Source organism: Spea bombifrons, chromosome 1, assembly GCF_027358695.1.
Source record: "Spea bombifrons isolate aSpeBom1 chromosome 1, aSpeBom1.2.pri, whole genome shotgun sequence".
Classification (NCBI taxonomy): domain Eukaryota; kingdom Metazoa; phylum Chordata; class Amphibia; order Anura; family Pelobatidae; genus Spea; species Spea bombifrons.
In genome coordinates, this window is record NC_071087.1 from 44390846 (window position 1) to 44410992 (window position 20147).

Here is a 20147-nt window from a genome sequence, read left to right on the forward strand (position 1 = left end):
TTAACCACTGTTCTGTATTAGTAGATTTAGGCTATCATTGACCATAGGGATCCCATTAGTGGATGGGGACCATAGGCCTATGCAAGACATATTTATTATTTATGTGCTATATGTTTTCTTTAAATTAAGTGTAAGCATGTAAACCCATCATTTATGGTCATTAAGTCCTTACAATGCCAACAGTTGCACCAACATAACGTCCCCTGTTTGTAAACTTCCAAATGGTAATGGGAGGAAGGATGGACTGGCTGATTTGGGGCCAGAGGAGCGACTGCATACATGCTGTTTAAAATGGCCAATGACCTTTGTTTTAGAGCGTGTGGCTATGAGAATTATTTAAATAGCCCCAACAATGTACGCAGGGTTTCTCACAATACGTATATTCAAGGGGTAAGACAAGACTAGAATTGACAGACTAAGAGAAGAGATTTATCAAGACTTTTCAGGGAACATGTAGTTATTTTGTAACAGAGTAAGGCATTTAGAAGAACAATAATGTATTTTATTTATACACTTTGATTTATAAACACATTTTCTTCTATTTCTGTACACATCATTGTATTATTTAGGGATGCAGATCACTGAAACAACATTTTCAGATAATAGAAAAGAGGCATCATCAGGGAAAGAAACAGCGACAGGGGGAATTCATGCCTAAAGAGGGACACTTTGGAGGTATGCAACAGTCCCTTGAAAAGTGGGACACTTGGCAGGTGTATGCTTAACTGTCAAAAACCACCAGGCTCCATGTGCTTCTTCCTGTCATCAAAAACAGAAGAGCAGGTGCACTGGAATCTAACAAGAACAACATAGAGAATGAATGAATTGACTGGGCACAGGATGCCCCACACATTGGGCATCGGGTGACAGAACACAGGCCAGGGTATGTTCTTGGAGATGGTGGCCTGTGGCTTGTTGTTATTCTTGCCATGCTCTGTGTCAGACGTGATTGTGCTGCTGAGTCGCTAGAGGGAAGTGTGATCCACAGAGCAGCCAGAGGAGGGGAAGAGAAGGAGGCTTCATCATAGACTCCTAACCCCCAATCATATACCCTGAGCTTCTTCTCCTGGGCAGTCATTAGCAGCAGTGGGGCAGGAGGCACAGGTTTGCATCACGGATGCTGCTGCAGAGCTTGCTGGGCAATACCCCCTGTTTGCTGCATACCTGAGGAGGGATCCTAGCATATCTACATTATCTCTCTCCTTCATCTCCATTTTCAACTCTTGCCTTTATTTAGATTTTTTTTCTGTTGTTGTTTTATCAAGTTTGTGGCTTTTGTTACTTTGTGGCGTCGAAACATTGTAAGGCAGAAGCGCTTTTCTTATTTCTGTGGTTTGTTTATGCTGCCCGTTTGGAGCTAAAGTGAAAACCGGGACGTGGAAAGTGAAGAAAGGAGATTAGAGGAAAATAGATGAAGCCAGTGAAAGCATAGTAGAAGGTGGGCTGTGACCGTGGGAGCCGACCCTGCTGCGTACCGAGAGGTGCAGTGGAGGAGGAGGAGGAGGAGGCGGCGAGGGGCTGAGAGAGGAGGAGGAGGAGGGTAAGCCAGGCTTCCTCCCCAGGCTCAGGTTAGGAGTTGCCCTACGCCCGCGCTCTCTGGGTTCTCGGCGCTGTATCTGCTCCTGCCTGTCCCTGCGCTGCTGCGCGACCCCCAGCACCCCGACCCTGCACCACCAAAGGAGGAAACCCGGGGGAGGAGGAGGCGGCGGCATGGCTTCCACTACTACCTGCACCAGGTTCACCGACGAGTACCAGCTGTTCGAGGAGCTTGGAAAGTAAGCAGCTTGCCCGTGGGCATTCATTAATTCACGGCATGGCAATGCGGATTCTTATGTGGCTCAGTATCATGTATATGTATTTATAGGGGATATTCTGTATATAGCGCCCTAATCTCATATAACCTATACTGTGTATACAGTCCCCACTTATTTATTTATAGGGGATATTCTGTATATAGCACACTAATCTCATATAACCTATACTGTATATACAGTCCCCACTTATGTATTTATAGGGGATGTTCTGTATATAGCACACTAATCTCATATAACCTATACTGTGTATACAGTCCCCATTTATGTATTTATAGGGGATGTTCTGTATATAGCACCCTAATCTCATATAACCTATACTGTATATACAGTCCCCACTTATTTATTTATAGGGGATGTTCTGTATATAGTGCCCTAATCTCATATAACCTATACTGTATATACAGTCCCCACTTTTAATGAGAGTCACTCGCCGGCTATGGGTGGGATGACAAGAACCTAATCCCACTGGTGTGCCACTTGACACTGTTTTTAATGAGCCATAGGTTGTTGTGACAGCATAACTGCTTATAATTGCTCTGTTTGCTGGGTAACAGTCATTTGGGTTGGAAAACAAAGGCACAAGTCCATCAAGTTCAACCTCCTTGTTCGATCCAGAAGAAGACCCTACATTGAAGTGATTTCCAGTTGTGGGGACAATGCCTTGTTGACTCCAAAATGGTTTCGCTGGATTGGCAAACCGTAACTGATCGTGCCGTTATAACCTGTTATATCCCTGTATATTCTTCCTTGGTTAAAAAAATATCCAGCCCATATGCAGAGGCATCAATGGAATTTGATAGCAGGAGCCCTGTGGGTAGTAAATTCCACACCTATCTTTTTGGTTCTTACTGTAAGGAACCCTTTTTGCTTCTTTAAATAAAAAATAATCTCAATGGATGACCTCTTGTTCTTAGTACAGTCCTATTAATGAACGTGTCATTAGAGAGCAGCTGGTATCATTTACACGTATCCGTTTATTACTTAGATGGACTTCTAGTTCAGCAAAATCCTATGCACCCATTATTATATTATATTATATTATTATGCACCCATTATTAGTGAACCCCATTCCTGCAGCTATGCGTTCTAGGTCTCAGCCGGACGTACAAGTATTAGTAATGTTTAAATGCCAGCGGAGATAAAATACAAATAGCCTGTGGAATGTCACTCAAGGAAAAGTGGGTGTTGTGGAAATGTGTTGATAAGGGGCATTTGCTAGTTAATAATTTCCGTGTTGCTCTTCTGGTTAGGATATTGGCTCATTAGTACTCATTTTTTTTTCAGACAAAGGCTCCATTTCCTGGTCCTTGGTGCGTAGTGAAAAAAAAAGCAGGCTTTTAAATTGCCTTTAATATAGTCAGAGATACGGGTGATATAGTATTACAGCACATGAAAGGTTAATGGAATCTGACCGGCTTTTATAGAGTAGATGATAAGCCGAAATGAATATAGTGCAAGGAGCCTATATGCATTTCTACCGCAATATCTCGCTTGTGTTGCGCAAGGAGAAAGATCCATTGATGTGCCTTTTCTTATCGGCACTGAAAGTGTATGTATGCTATACGAATAGCTAGCAGATGGATTGCAAAGTCATTTCAGGAGCTTGCAGCATAAAAGCAAACATTTCCTAAAGAGGGATTCCCTATCCTCAAGATCTTATCGCGATGTGAGCTGGGACTGGGATAAATGTCACACCCAGCATGCTCAAAAGAAAAAAGGTTCCTTTAGCAATCTATTTTGTAGATAAATGGATATTTTTTTTTTATAAATAATGCGGGCATGGGTTACCAGCAGCAGGGCACAACCCAGAAACCACTCCTGGGTACTGAAGTTATCTTGGTTAAAGCATAAAATATGTGATTGTGGTTGCTGGTGATTCACTCCAGCAGGAATGTGGGTCAGTGAGTAAATATACTTTTTTTTTCTTGATTTGGAACAAATGTTAGTTAAGGCTTTTGATGTTAGAATAGGGTTCCTCGGCAGTTTTATTTACAATGAATTGCTGGAAATTTCCCTGGTTGTGAAACTGCTTGGACAAATACTAGTTCAATATTTAACTCCTGCAAACCCAAGCTGTACGCCCAATTGATTGAAAGGTTAAAGAACCTAATCTACGTGTCCCCACGCTAGCATTGGCACAAGCAAAGTAAGGAGGGTTGGGAATGTGTGAAATCTGACAGCAGGTTAGCAACGATTGTGTCATTCTGGTAAACCTGTCCTGATTCATGTACACATCCAGCGTGGTTATTCAGCTTTTTTAACACAAAAACACAGTCACTTTTCTCCTGGGGGTTTAGCGGCAACAAATCTGAAGATAGCTTTTGCACTAGTTAAATGTTAAATTCCCTTCTAAAATGTGAAATTGGAAATAATTTGGTGGAGTGTTGGTTAGATCCACAACTTTCTGTTCTGTCACCATGCTCTAGTGGCTATTTGGAAACTCATGTTAAGCTAAAAGCACCATAAAACAGAACTAAATTCACCATTGTATTCATAAAATGTTCCTTCCTCCTTTTAGGTATCTCTTTTAGTTTATGTTTTGTAATCTATTGACCAGTATCTCACCCTCCAAAAATGCACATGATGACCAAACAGAACCAACCAATAGTTCTAGCTGATTTTTTTATACCTTCCAATCTCTTATCCAGACAATTCTATTTCCAGGGTTATCCCAAAAGTTGGTGGCGGTAATCTAAGTCAGTGGACCTCAAATAATTTTTCTGATGACACATGCCAGAACATACACAGAGCAATCTCATCCATGCACAACACGTAGCACACTCAGCTACATACACAGCACATTCACACACTCCAATGAACAGCTTCTTCAGTGTCAGGGATCACTTATGCTCCTTTTCAATGGCCGCTGCCTTCCTTGCTGAGGGCCTGCTAAACAGATTTTGATGGATGATTGATCCATCACCACAAATTGCTGTCCTTTAAGTACCTATGTCTGAAACACCTCTGGCCTTGCTTTTACACACACAGGTTGCTTGTGTATAGTTTGTGGTAGCAGCATGTAGAATTCTCTAAAATATCCATAAGTTGATTAGTGTCAGGCTTTTTTTGAGCGAATGAATGAGATTGTGAATAAGCATCACTCAATAAGAATTCCCTTTTTTGTCGAAAATAATGAGGCCTCTCTGCTTTTATTTCTGTTTGTTGAAATATGTAAGGAATTACAAAAAAGGTAGTTTCTAATGATCTATGTGAGAAATGGCACATAACAGCCAGTTGTATGATCACCACACATCACGTGTACCCACTAAAAGGTTCCTGCCATCCGATCAGAAAACGAATGCTAAGCAGAGCACCTACTTGTATTCAATAGAATGTTTCCCTATGCGTTTGCTTTATACAGGGTCTGACAAACATCAGATGCCAATCTATCTTGGAGACTAGATTTTGCTTCCTGGCTCCTAGTAGTTCCCCTAATGGACACTTTCTGGCTCTGTACAGAACTGGTTTGTAGGTTCAGAAGCTGGGTTTATGTGGACCCAGCACTTCCTTTCTGTGTGCTGTCGGGGTGACGAGCGCCGGGGTGCCCTATGACAAGTAGCACTGGAGCGCTTGCATTTTGGGGCTGGTTAGTAGACGTGCAGGTAATTTGATAAGCCATGGCTTTATAACAAGCAGAGAACATAACACCATGCTTAATGGGGAAATTAGTTTAAAAAGTGAAGTGTGATGCTCAAAATAGTAGATTGGGCAGTCTGTACTAACTGTTCGGTTCCTATCAACAATCAAGCATTCTTAAGTCTTATTTTTTTGTTGTTTAATTCAAACGAGTCATTTATATTGTTTGAATTGAACCCTAGAGAAACTGTAACGTGATATGTTTTCTCTGCAGGACAAATGAGTTAAACATAGATACCACGTGGTGAGATACTAAGTGACAAATGAACATATTTGCATGGTTCACGGGTTATTTTGTGTGCACGGTTCTGTGTAGATGTTAAAGTAGCTGCTGTTTTTTTTAATGAACCTATTTCTTTGATAACTACCACCAGAAGGACTATTTAAACACACTGACACCTTGTAAATTTCTTTGCAGAGGAGCATTTTCTGTGGTGAGACGGTGCTTGAAGATTACCTCAGGACAAGAGTATGCTGCCAAAATTATCAATACCAAAAAGCTTTCTGCAAGGGGTAGGTAGTTTTCAAACCAAAAAACCATCAACAATTTATGATAGATGGGAATTGTTTTATTGTACATGGTGGTAAATGCAATAGTGTTTTATAACGGGTGATGGATGTATATAAAATGGAAGCTCTGATGAAAAGTTAGCAACCAATCGAATGTCCCGTTGAATGCACCGTTCTACATGATGTCATAGGATCTGTTAAGACCACTTTCTGCATGTTGCTTCAGAATCCATTTTTATATAGCTAAACATAAAAACTAACATTAAAAAAAGCATTCATAGTACATACAATATATATAATATTTGTCGACCAGTGTAGCATTTCCGAAATCTTCTTTAATTACACTGCAGTGTGCTGATGGCTTTTACAATCACTTACAGATAAGCGTGACTTGTTGTAGCAAGATGATTCAAAGAAGAGTAATCTTGCTTTAGGCTCATTAATGGGCAGTAGCCTGCCTGTGAGGCATCCTGCAACATGGGAGTAAAACGTTCCTGCAGCTTGTTGTGAATTAAATAGGTCAGAGCTTAATTGAATCACATTTCTCTTCATTATTTACAATGAACTCGTCTCAGCAAGGCCTGCTGTATTTTTAACGCTAACGTTCTATACCTCTTAATCGAGAACTACGGATACAATATGTAGCTTACTATAGTCGTTTTCCATAGGGTACTTGGCATCAATTGGTGAGTGTGTTGTTTACCCTCCCAACCAGGGCCAGAATGGTGGTGTTGAGGTGACTCTGGTAATTAATGTCCGGTGGCCTCCTGACAATGGTGCAACCGACGGCTGGATAGCTGCTTTCGGCTCAGTGATAGAGACTTGTAATTGAACTCCTTGACTTCACCATGAAGACCCAACCCTTAGCAAGCTTCTGCTTCAGGAAGGATTATACAGATGGCCCTGTATCATGTATAGTGAAAAATACTATCTAACTGGTACATTTTGATTATTGGGTCAGATTTTTCACATTCACAATTAAGGAACCTACAGCTGGAACCAACTGTAAGACAATATAAAACAAAGGACTTAGTTAGATATCTTGTTTTTCATAAATGTATACCTTCTAAGAATGACCTGAAAAAAGGTACATATTCACACCCCAAGTGGTTAAAAAATGTGCATAGTGGTTCTGTTAGTGGCACTTTGCATGGTGTCTAATGTTCCTAGGACATACAGGTATTTGCTTTCCTCATCTGCTTACGTGTGGAATGCAAGTTTAGTGGGAGGTCTTCCCATAGGGTAAAATGTAATTCCTACAGCATTCATTCCATACAAAGAATGTGCTTGCAAAATGAGTTTAGTGGGAGGTCTTCCCATAGGGTGAAATGTAATTCCTACAGCATTCATTCCATACAAAGAATGCGCTTGCGAAATGAGAGGGCTGTTAAGCAGACAGCTTTTATCACCTTTGAACTCTGTAATTAAAGCTTACCTGTAGCCTGGGTATTTTACAAACAGTGTAATTCTGGATGTGTTAATACCGTATTTGCTCAATTATAAGACAACCCTGATTATAAGAGGACCCACCCAAGATTTGAATATTAATTTAGGACAAAAGAAAAAGCCTGAATTTAAGACTACCTTATAGGAAAAATGTTTTACTAGTAAATATTAATTCACATGTTAACCATTTTTCATATTTAATAAAAAACTATGATTGAGAAAAATTATTTTTTTCCTGGTGTCTAGTGGGGCCGGCCGGCAGGCAGCCGCGGAGGTTACCAGAGAGGAGGATCCAGGTCCCCTGCAGAGCTGCAGGCGATCTGGATCTTAGTCTTATAGTCGGACCTCTATATGAGATCTGATTATAAGACAGCCTTGAATATAAGAAGAGGGGTATTTTTCAGAGCAAATACGGTACTTTAGTTCAAAGCAAGCAATATATATGTATTGTAGACAAATTTTGTATGTAATATTCAACATTTTTCTGTTCAAAGGATCTATATTATTCCTCTGCATTATCTCTGAGCTATAATTTTCTTTTTAAGGACAGTACCTCAGTCTGCATGTTATATGAAATGTACGAAAAGTGTGGACACCTGACCATCAAAACTTATATGAGTTTGGTGGACATTCCGTTCTAAAACCATGAGCATTAATATGTAGTTGGTCCCCCTTTGCATCTACAACAGCCTCCACTCTTTTGGGATGTCTTTACACAAGATTTTGGAGTGTGTCTGTGGGAATTTGTCCCCATTCAGCCAAAAGAGTATTTGTGAAGTCAGGCACTGGTGTTGGGCAAGAAGGCCTGGCTCACTATCAGCATTCCAATTCATCCCAAAGGTGTTCAATTGGGTTAAGGTCAGGACTCTAAGCAGGCGACTCAAGCTTCTGCACACCAAACTAATCCAACCATGCCTTCATGGACTTTGCTTTGTGCAGGGGGCAGTAATACTGGAAATGGCTTTCCCCAAAATGTTACAATTTACAATTGTAAAAATACAGTTGTCTAAAATGTTTTTTTATGCTGTAGCATTAACATTACTCTTCACTGAAACTAAGGGGCCCAGACTCTGTAAAACTGCCTCAGACCATTATCCCTGCTACACCAAACCACACAGCAGGTACTATGAATTCTTATAGGTAATGTTCTTCTGGTATCCAAAAACCCCCAGATTCATTTATCAGACATCCTGATACTGAAATGTGATTCTTCACTCGGAGAACTTGTTTCCAATGCTATAGAGTCCAGTGGCGGTGTGCTTTACCCAACTCCTTTCATTGCTCAGCCATCGAAAGCCATCTCATGAGGCTCTTGAAACACAGTGCTTGTGCTGATATTGCTTCCAGTGGCAGTTTGGAACTATGAGTGATGCTACACACAACAAGCTATTTTTCTGTGCACTCAGCAGCTCCATTCTTTGAGTGTGCGTGGTCTATCACTTTGTGGCCAAAACTGCTGTTACTCCTAGACATTTCCAATTCACGATAAAAGCACCTACAGTGGGCCAGGGCGGAAATTTCACAAATTGATTGGGGGCAAAGGTGCCATTCAAAACTGTGCCACATTTAGAGTCACTGGTCTCTTTGCCATGACACAATCTACTGCCAATGTTTCTCTATGTGGATCGCATGCCTATGTGCTTGATTTTATACACTTGTTAGCAACAACTGTGGGTAAAACATCTAAACTCAATAATTATGAGGGATATCTACATACTTTTTGGTTATATAATGTATGTTTTCTGATTAATCCCCATAGCCTTGATCAAATCATCTGGGTGCCAATCAATCTTTTTATAATTGCTTTCTTTATATGCCATGATGATATTTGATCTTCCATGTTGGTTGCTTTTGCTATGATGTCAAATAGAAAATCCTTTATGGAACACTGATGACCTTTCAATTAATACCTTTGATCTGTAGTGCAGTACAGTTTTTTCCCAGATGTTGCTTTTTTGGTTAGGCTCTAGGCTTTGCATAAATATTAATTAAACCATCCTCGATTGTAAATGTTTATTTAGTAAGGCGAGCTAGTGGCTCCCTAAACACCACTCCTTCATAGTCAACTAAGATACAATATCTGAAGCCAAGTTAGCTTCCTTTTAGTCTAGCCACAAAACTATTCATTGACCCTAGCTCATGGAGTTTGTCAAAACATTTTAGTAGTTGTAAGTACCTACATTTAATTTTGTCTAAAGGGACATGCAAGCAAACATATGTATCTTTTCAAGGAGTGTCCTTTTCAGATTTTTGCTTGCTCTTTTTGTCTCTTTGTAAAACATAACAAATTTAAATAAAATTTGGAATAAATAGGAATAATCTGGGTTTCTTTTTCTGAGAGAGGTTTATATATTTTTATGGTATGTTTTATTATGCCATTGCTCAATGAGCCAGTTAAAAGGAACCATCCTGAGAACTCAATGCATGCCTTTAAATTACGGAGCGTCTGGATGAGATTTCCTATCTGGGGGGCTGCCAAAAGATCAATACTCCGCTGATGCACAGAATTATCTGGGTACTGGAATCTCAACTGTCCTCCCAGATTAGTGAGTAAAGGCCTTTTGTATTCTTTGTTGGTTAACATGAAATAATACATTTGGGAGAATGTTCACTAGGAAAAGAGATTTCAGGTCCAACCAGTAGCAGAATGGATGGAATACGCTAATATGAAGAGAATGCCCAGGGATACGGTATTTCATGTGACACAGCAGGTATACAGGCCCAGCCATCAGTGAAGTATTTACTTTTGGGGGCTGCCCAAGGCTCGACCTAGGGCAGTCTTCGCAGCCGTCCTCTCCACGGTCAGAACACGCTGCTCCTTTAAAACATGATGTGCCAGGATATGATGTCACCCAGGTGTGCCATGTCTTAATTCAGTCTATGGAGGCTGTGCTGAGCTGGCACAACCTCCATAGTATAAATGCCAATCGGTTGTTGAGATCAAAGACCTCCCTTGTAACTGCCCATTGTGCAACAGGACGCTGGGGGGGGTGGAGAGTTGGTCGGCCAAGAGGACAATCTGGCCACCCGCCCCCGATTTTGTACCTGCCACTCCATGGACCTGCCACCAAAGACCTAGGCCAGGATACCTCACTGCAAAACAATTGATGGTAATGTTAGTGGTTCTACAATCCATTATGAGCAGTGGTATCAGGATTGGATGTGGCTAGCTGTGGGTTGCTTTGCTGTGTGATGTGTATATATATATATATATATATATATATATATGTGTGTGTGTGTGTGTGTATGAATGTAATATATATTAATATATTACATTCATACACACACACATAATATATATTAATAAGTTAATATTGGTTTATCTATGTGTGACCTAATATAGAGAAAACAGTGTGAAAATATGGATTCTGTGACTGTTAATCATCAGGTAGAGGGAATTTTAACCAATTGACACACTGTAGCTCAGGAATATGTACTGTATATATTAGGTTATTATATTGAAATGTATTGTTTTACCCATTTTGTTCTGATACTTCTTAATCCCTGCTTTTTTTTGGACATATTAGATTGTTTGGATGAATGCATTCGTTCCTAGAACCCTTTTCCTTTTTTGTGTAGTACAAATCTTGAGCTAGAGAGAAGGCTGGGAGCACATCCACAATGTCCTTGATCCTTCACAGAAGGTCAATAATGCAACTGCAGTTATACATGGTGGCTCCGAATATATAGTTTGTGTATATATAATGTTTGGGAGTCAAACTGATTTTTTTACGTGAGACTTGCCAACCAAGATGTGCTCATTGTGATGTCTGTTCCCTTTGAAATAGCGCTAGCTATTAAGTATTAGAGACACATCTAACAGAGCAATGCAATCTTACACAATCTATTCCCTCATGCAGGGTTATATTGCTGGACCTTTTCGTCAACCATTAATTCACTTTCCACTCTGATGAAACCGCTCCGTAGTGTAACATAATAGAAATTCAGTTTCCCCTCATGTGAGATAATGTCACTTCTTTTTTTTGCCCCTGTGACACAGACGTTCCGCGTTCCGTTGTTATCCAGCTAATTATGTTAATAAAAGGTGCTCACCATAACTATGTACTGCAAAGCACGCTATCTCTGCATTTAAAATGGCATGCATAGGCTGCATGTCAGGAGTGTTCCCCGCACCCGGCAGTGTGTGCCAAGTGAACAAATCAGCCCTGCGCATCCCGATTTGAAATAAATATGCTTCACCGAAGCTGTGCAGGGTGCATATTTCCATGCGCATTATTCACCTCTGCATGACAGACGGGATTATCTCTGATTGATAAGCTCCTTACTGAGACTGCATTTGCCTGTTTCGTCTATTGCTAGCCTGTGAATCTGTATTTAGACTTCATTCAGACGCTGAACACTAGTCTCCCCGCTGAGACAGTATTTTATTCCTTTAAATACTGCATTCACCTTTGCTTTTTTGGTTGATACCATGGTTCTCATTTCTTCATAGGTATTGCTCAGTATTCACCTATGGTACAGTATTCACAGTATGGTACCTATTACAGATTTTACAAAGTAGGGGTGCTAAAATGGCGCAGTATCAGGATAAAAGTATCCTTAGAAAGGTCTTCAAGGTCTTATTTTCATATTAAACAATTCATGGAGCGCTTGCAGCATTACATTTTACTTACCATTTTGACAGAGATAATGCAAGGCTAATGATCAGATGCTTTTTATGTTGCACGTATACACTGTAAAAATATATATCATTTTTGGCGTACAGCATCTAGTACGTTGGTGCTGTTTGCGGGTTGGATACACCTGGCAAGCTGGCATCCATTCAGTTTAAATGTATTATTCTTTTTTTGTATGTTTTAAAACAGGGTCTGCATTTTAATGTTCTTATTCACCTATGTTATTTGTCCAACATCCCAATCTGCCACCACTTTTCCATTCCTGTTGTCTTCCAGCTTGCAATTGTTGTTCTGTTGCCTCTTGTTGTTCTGTTTTATTTAGCTGGATGTTCAATAGATGTTTTGTTTGGAGTTCTTTACTTGTATACGGCACAGTTTAGGAGTAGCTCAGACATTGCTTAGATAGCTTGTGCTGCAGTAAATGTCCTGCTCAGGAGAGTCTTAAATTTTGCTAACAAGTCCCTTTACAGATCGGCATATCGGACTAATCCTGACAATATTGTTTGTCTGTTCTCAGCTCAACTATTTCTCTGACAAAGTTTTTCCCTTTGGTAATCTCTGGAGGATCCCCCTTAGAGTCCAAATGTTCCCTTCCATGCTTACGGTGCTCAGGGAAATATACGAATCACACTTCCAGAGGATATTAACCTCACTTTGTGGGTAGGATTTGGCTCATGGAAATTTTGTCTGTGTAATAATTTTAGGCCAAAGCGAAAGACTTTTCGCAATTGCTGTCCGTTCCCAGCTTCGCTAGACTTGTACTTTAAACATAGTTCTTAATTTGGCCAGTAAGAATATCTGTGCACAATGAAGCTTTTCAGATATACATGGGACTTGTTGATGAAGGTTAAAACGTATATAAAGAAAGCCTGTTCATCTTGTGTTTTTTAGCCGGCAGGTATTGTTATCTTAACTTTGCCAATGTCCTCGGGTTGTTTATAAATATTTAAAACTTGGATATGCTGATGTTTATGAAATGTCTCCACTCTTCATGTGCCTTTTCATTGAGCATAGTTTGCATGGAATCATGGAACCACTCTCTTCATTAGCATCGAATAGAGCAGTGGTTCTCCAAGGAGTTTCCTTCTGCATGGCCACCAATGGGTCATAGCCATGTTTTTGGTAGACAAACATACTTACCTGGTAACTTTCTAAAGGAGACCCATCATGGAAACTTTGCCTTCTCATTATTGAAATATAATCTTAATTGAGTCACCTGCATTCAAGCAGGGATACAACCATGTCAGAAAAGCGCCAATCATGAGTCTCCGATGTGATCACAATATATAAAGCTGCCAGTTCCAGACAGTGTGACCCTGAATGTTCCCCAGTATGCACACCTACTCACCTATAATCCCAGTATGACATTGTCCTGCCTGCTTGCAGTACTTACATAATGTGGTGTTTGCATGCAAACAAAACACACCTTTGCAGATCTGTCCTTTTATTCTTTCTGCTAAAGGTTTAATCACAGAACAATTTTTAGGAAGCTTTTTCCCCCCAGTTTATATGGCAGCAATTTATCAGTGCCTGCTTTTGTGTCACACAGCAATTAAAGTGTTCTCAGCACAAATTGTGAATGAGACAAAATTGTTGTCCATGGCTTTGTATTTTAAGCTCAAATTGAAAAACATTTTTTCTCCCATGATACATCCCCTTTTAAATTAGACAGATTAGGTAGAACAGCAGCTTTAAGAAACCCTAGACTGTGAAGCTTAAGTAGCCTGCAGATCAGAATAAGGCAGGTCTAATCTACAAAAATGGAATTTGAGAAAATGGAGATACGAAATTGAATTTGCTTAAAACGTTGCAGTTTGGATGTTTAAACCAGGAGAATAAGTCGGGTTTGAAAATTGTACATGGGGGATATTTTTACAATTTTAGACTACTTAATGTAGTACAATATCATGTACTTAAGGAACCAGTAGACTTGCAAAAAAATGTTTAAACACAAAGACCTAACACAAGCCAAGACATGTTTGGTAATCGTAGTAACACATGTCATTACAGTAGTTGTCCAGTCTAGAGCAGCGGCTGTACCTGTCCCCATTTTATTTATAGATTTGTTTATTAAAATATATAAGTGATACGTCCATGCATTTATACATTTTCCCACTTGAGCTGAACCCGAGAGAATATAAAAATAGTTCTGTTACAAAACGCACCTACTATGTTTCCATTGTGTGGTGTAACTACAGCTCCACGCTCATTCAGTTCCTGACCTACTTTAGGAAGCGGCCAGTTGAAAATATTTTGTACGTAAAGATTCCCTCAGGAAACTGAAATGAAAGAACTACCTCGTTTCTGAATGCTGATCGCTGGCAGCCGCTGTGGATATATTTAGAGTCTGTCATATATAGCAGTTTTCTGTTCAAGCTAAAATCAGCTGCCAGGTCATAGCGTAGCTTGCTGGAAAGATATATGTTCTACAAGAAGACAGACTCCTTTTTGAGTAGGTTTAGTGTTAACAACGCATCTCTCATGCATGGGCCAATCGCTGTTAATTCGGAGTAAGGCTTTTTAGAGCTGTTGTTTGACATCTTGAATAGTGCTTGCCATGTAATAGGCTGATACAACATCTGGTGATGATTTAATTAAGAGTCATATGCTTTGATTCACCATGGACACTCAACTTCTAGCTTAGTGCATAAGTCTAGAACATTGTTGGCTATTCATATACAGAACCGGTTTTTGTTAGGGGGCATAAAAAAGGTATATCTATGGCTGACAAGTGTTAGTTCAGAGGCCAAATGTTTTATGAAAATCGGTTTCAGGTCAGTTAACTTTTATATAATAAGACAAACAAAAAATCTAGCCAAAAAGCTTCAGCCAAGAAAGACAAGCTCCCAATAACACTAGAAAACTTGATTTCAGTAATGCATAACATGGAGAGGACCTCTTGATGGTCTCTCTAGATGCAGATAAAGCATTTGGCTACACGCATTGTTTTTTATGAAAGCTAATACAAAGCTAATATAGCTAAAGCTAATATAAAGCTAAGCTTCAGTACATTATACTAAATTAATGGCATAATTAGCTTTATGTTATGAACCCACATCAACAGTCAAGGCCTGTACAGATCACCAATCAGACTATTACCATTTTCATCTTGTTCAGAAGACCCTAAGCGTTAAACATACATCGTAATCTGAAGATAAAGGGGCTACACAGAGAATCATTCCATTCCAAACATGAAAATCAAAAGGGTTCCAACTAGACAAAGGCCCATATGGCCGAAATGACATCCTAAGGAGTAAATGGGTGCATTGTAAACTGGTTTGAGCAGGGCCCTCCTTACCTGTTGTTTCTGTAAGTCAAATTGTTCAGTTATATACTACGTGTTATATCCTGTCTACTCATTGTACAGCGCTTAGAATATGATGGTGCTATGTAAAACAATAAATGGTAATAATTAACCATTGGGAGACTGATAGAAATGTAACGTTCATATTAGGTGACCTTTTCCTTGCTATTCCAAATCAATTCCTGAGGGGCAGCCTAGGGTTAGGATTGATCTATGCTCCAAATATGATATGTGTAAATTAAAAAGAAAAAAATTGAAACAAAAATTTCATCAGCTCTAGCTCTCCTGGAAATGTTATCCACAATCATCAATTCACTTACCAGAGGCTGGCCATGCGAACCCTAATTGCTGCCAAAACCTGGATTGCTAGACACTGGAAATTTCATCAAACACCCACAATCATCGCTATAAAAGAAGGAAATTAGAAATCTAAATATGCCGATCACCTGGCCTCTAATTTGGTATGAAAACAGAGGCAAATGTGTGAAGCCAGTAATAACACGGAAGGAACAACTGGGATAGTGTGATAATTCTGTGAAAATAGTATCATCATCATGCAATCACAGTGTTATCGTGTCATGTAGCTCTGGGAGGCTTTTTTTTTTACATTGTTTTAAACATTTTACTTACTGCTTGAAGATGCAAGATTGTCAGATCAAGAGAGCTTTTTTATGTCACAGGTTGTCAGTGTGACACAATGGCAACCCTGGAAGGTGACACAACTTGCGCTGATCTACTCAAACTGTTATTGCTTTTCAAACAAATAATGATATTATTATCTTTTATATAGCTCCAACAATTTACGCTCCGGTTCTGACAATACATATATTCAAGGGGGGCTAGAATTGACAGTCTAAGATAAACTGGTAAGGAGCTTGCAAGTTTACAATCTGTTATTATCTGTTATATGGAAGAACGTATTTGTTAAACCATGGACACATCAAGGCATAGCTCCCTCTAAGTGTTTATTCTTTTAAATTGCTTGTCAGATAATTATTCTTCAATGCCAAAATGATTTACTTATGGAATCTAAATATAATCATTTTTTCAGAGATCTACATTTTTAAGGAGTGGCAACCAAGCAATTTATTATCCATACTACAGCGGAATCATACAGTGGGCATAAAACTAACCTTGTGATTGAGTGCTACAAGATAACCACTGAAAGGGTTAAACGTGACAGTCCTTTGACGCAGTCCCTGTGTGTTTATGGAATAGACTACATTGCACCTAAAACAAAAAGGAAGCAGGACAGCGGCAGATTTCTAGGAAGCAGGACACTTCTTTTTCTATGTACTTAGCCTTCGTATCTGTTTGTGTTCAGTGAATTGAAAAGTACAGGTTACACGCTCACGGGATTGCACTTTAGGTTTAGCCCTTCTAAATAATCACATTATCTTTGTTTGACAAATACGGGTTGTGTATTTTCCAGAGACAATATTTTGTAAATATACTCCGTGTGTCCATGGAAGCAAGGTCACAGCAGTGTTGTGGCTCGGGAAAGTAATATTGTGCAATTCATTTAATAATAGGGGTGCCTGTTCCAAGTGTTACTTGAGTCTATATGCAATCGATGTCATTTCCTTACCAATATTTTAAAAAAAAGTTTCAGCTTTCTTTTTTTCTGTTCAGCAATTCCTGTCGTTGATTTACGGGATGTTAGTATCTATAAATATTGTTTTTTATTCGCTAATACAGCAATTTTCATGGGAGTTCATGGTGCAATTTATGGCCAATACCAGTGAGTTTCTTCTAGAAGAGCATGGATGGCCCTGTATAATGTGTAGTTGAATGCGTGAGAGTTATTGAAAGTCACGTGACTGAATTATGCATTATGCAGGGCCAGTTCAGCCTTTTTTGCACGGGAAACTTGGCACAGTCAGCTAATCATAATGCATAGTGAAGTTGGCGAGCTAAAGCTATACCCCTGCAAATTTAGACTATATGGAATAAACCTCATTATCTAGCATGCCCATTAAAATTGTCAGTCTGGGCCTGGCCATGGCTTGGCAAACCCCAGAGATAGCAATGGCTCGTAGATTATTTAAGATCTGGCTCCTAATGTTTTATGTCATTTTATATTGGTCTCTACGGGCATTTATTTAGTTTCTAAAAATATCAAGCTGACTCACAAAATTCTAACATCTGCACAAATGCGTTCAGTAATTTAATTTTGTAAATGGTGATCAAACTAGGCTCCTTCAATATCTCCTCACAACAGTGCAGTTTGCCGTTAACTTGATGTAGTACAAATCTATATTTCAGCTAAAGTTTACTCTTAACGTTGTCCAGCATTAAGTCTGAAGCACAAAGTACTTTTTAAAATTCTGGTAGTTGTGTATAATACCTTTTTTTTTTAAAATAACTACATTGTGGGTTTCTCTATTCTAACTTTGAATATTAGTGTGATGGTTGAGCTAGATGTTCTTCAGCCATCTGGTACGTATAACAAAAACCTTTTATTATGGAGGTAGATGGTTTAGATTTATTGAGTAGGAATGCTAATCAGCCATTGTAAAATCTCAAGTTGTATATTGTAAATATCACGTATTTTTGTACTGGATGTACACTCCATATGTGATATGCCACGTAACTGATGTGGTAACTCAGGAAATTAAAGGAATCCCTTCCGGTAGCACAGTTCAGTGATATTGCATGATTGTATCAATCCCCCGAAAGAGATACGTTAAAAATAATAGGATAACAAAGTAAGACGAGCATTAATTTGATAAAATGATATTTATCTTGGAATTCTACCATGTATGAATGACTGTGTTCATCGGTCAATATATAAAAAGGTAGATAGGAAACTGGTGCAAATAATTCTTGTTCGTATGGTTACTTCTCATGAAGCCAGCCAAGATACAGCGCTTGTGTTCCAGGATCTTCATGAAAAGTAAATAATTTGAAATCTGGTTTAGACACCCTTAAATGCAACGGCTTACACCTACTTTTTACACAAACCAGGTAGAAGTGTGCAAAACCAAATACCAAGATGTAAATGAAGTGTGAAGCATAGCCCGTTCTGTGGTTACACATTCTTTACACCAGATTGGTCCTGTTTGGTTTTCCAATTTAATAAAACATCAAGATTTTTCACTTAACATTTTTTTTTTCTTGACATTTGTGATCTATGTACATACATTTTAAGTGGCTGATCCATAGGTGTTATTGACTTTAGGGGTTTCGGGTCAGTTTGCAGAGTTGTTGCATCATTATCATGAACCCTGTTTAGTGAAAGGACAAAGTTCACCCTGTATAATGAAAAGTGCTAATGTTAGAATCTCCTACGAACTCCCTCTTTAGTGAATAATCCCTTATATGTCCAATATCAAAGCTGTTGAGTTCTTATCGAAGCACTTCTAGATCCCTTTTGTAGGACACATGACATAATGTGCAGTAGGAATATGAAAACATGGTTGGGATGTTAGATGTATTAATTTGTATGAGAGCCCCTAATAAATGAAACCATTGTTATATATAAATGCCCTATACAGAGAATAAATGTAGTAGGTTTTATTATGCTGGCACCTCTTTCATCAATACCTTATATCATTTTTTATATAATGCTCCCACCCTCCCATCTGTTTTCTGTGCAGAAGATGTGTCCCGCCGATCACTTCTTGCATGTAATATACTTATCGCCCGTCTGCTCCAGTGCTGGCTTGGTGGTTGCGGAGGATGGGGGTCTTCAGGCATGCATGCGTGGAGATGACATTTTGCTTTTTTATGCGACTTTTTAATCTGCGGTCTAGCATTGATATTTGTGAAAATACAGTACAATTATACAAGTCGTCCAGAATTCCCTCGCACTAGAGGGAATAAGAACATAGCCGTCGTTGTATTGCTTCTCATGTATAAACTGTGCTCTAGGCAAACAAACCGGCTAAGAACTGCCTAGCAGGATGTTTTAGTATTGTGTTTATCTTCGTGAAGCCAGTAAATGTTCGCACATATCTATAGTGTTCTGTGAATTGAAGGCCGCTATCGTCTACAGATCGATAGGCATGTGACATGCCCTGTAATCTGCCATTCTTCGTTCTTGCTGTCTATTGTTAGAGCTGCATTCTCACTTTCATAACTTTAACTCTATGGCAAATAAGCCGTGAGTCATTTCTAGAGCGGCGCCCTCTTTCAATGCATTCCTTATCACACAACTACTGAATAAACGGTAGCATTTTTTTTTCTTGTAATTTCTAATACTATTTTCCTTTGGAGAAAAAAAAGTCAAATCTTAAGATTTTAGGTCAGCCTCCTATGAAACATTGTAATGTAAGGAAGTTTTACATAACAGAGGTGTTATGTCACCATGTTTTAAAATGAAACCTCGGAGACTGGTAACGTAACGTGGAAATGTTATTAAATATTTTAAATTAAGTGTCGGTAAGGTTACCTTTTCTTCCAGATAAATGTGATATGAGAGTGGTTTATTGAGCTGCTTCGGCTGTGCACAATGTGATTGCAATAACCTGACTCCTGAAGACCTGCAGCACCGGAGGATCCTCAAAAGCCGAGTGGAAAAACATGGGATTTCATGGTCAAAACAAAGCCTGGTACTTTTTATTTAGTAACCAGCAACTCCGGAGAATAAACATTTTAGCTCGTTGGAGCCAGTATTGTTTAAATATCATACTTGGCCTCTTCTAAGGAAGCAAGTGTTATTTTTAGGCAGGCATTTTTTTTTCTTAAAATCAGATATTGATTACTCCCAGGGGGCCGGAGAGGAGTCCTCCAGCCTTCTTGCATTCTGTAAAGACTCTTTCTGTGTTTAGGGCCTGTTTGGTTATATAGCAGTGACGC

At 39.2% G+C, this 20147-nt stretch overlaps 1 protein-coding gene across 10 annotated transcripts in view; it reads left to right on the top strand.

The window, feature by feature from the left end:
* Positions 1-1017: 1017 nt before the first annotated feature.
* Positions 1018-20147, top strand: part of CAMK2D (calcium/calmodulin dependent protein kinase II delta) — an 86021-nt gene continuing 66891 nt past the window's right edge. Inside the window, exons 1-2 of one of the 10 annotated variants that reach the window (XM_053461453.1) lie at positions 1018-1775; positions 5869-5963. In XM_053461453.1, the coding sequence (XP_053317428.1) occupies positions 1711-1775; positions 5869-5963 (160 nt within the window). In that variant the 5' untranslated portion in view covers positions 1018-1710. The remainder of the gene's footprint in view (positions 1776-5868; positions 5964-20147) is intronic. The other 9 variants (XM_053461454.1, XM_053461444.1, XM_053461445.1 and 6 more) reach the window with 9 other exon arrangements.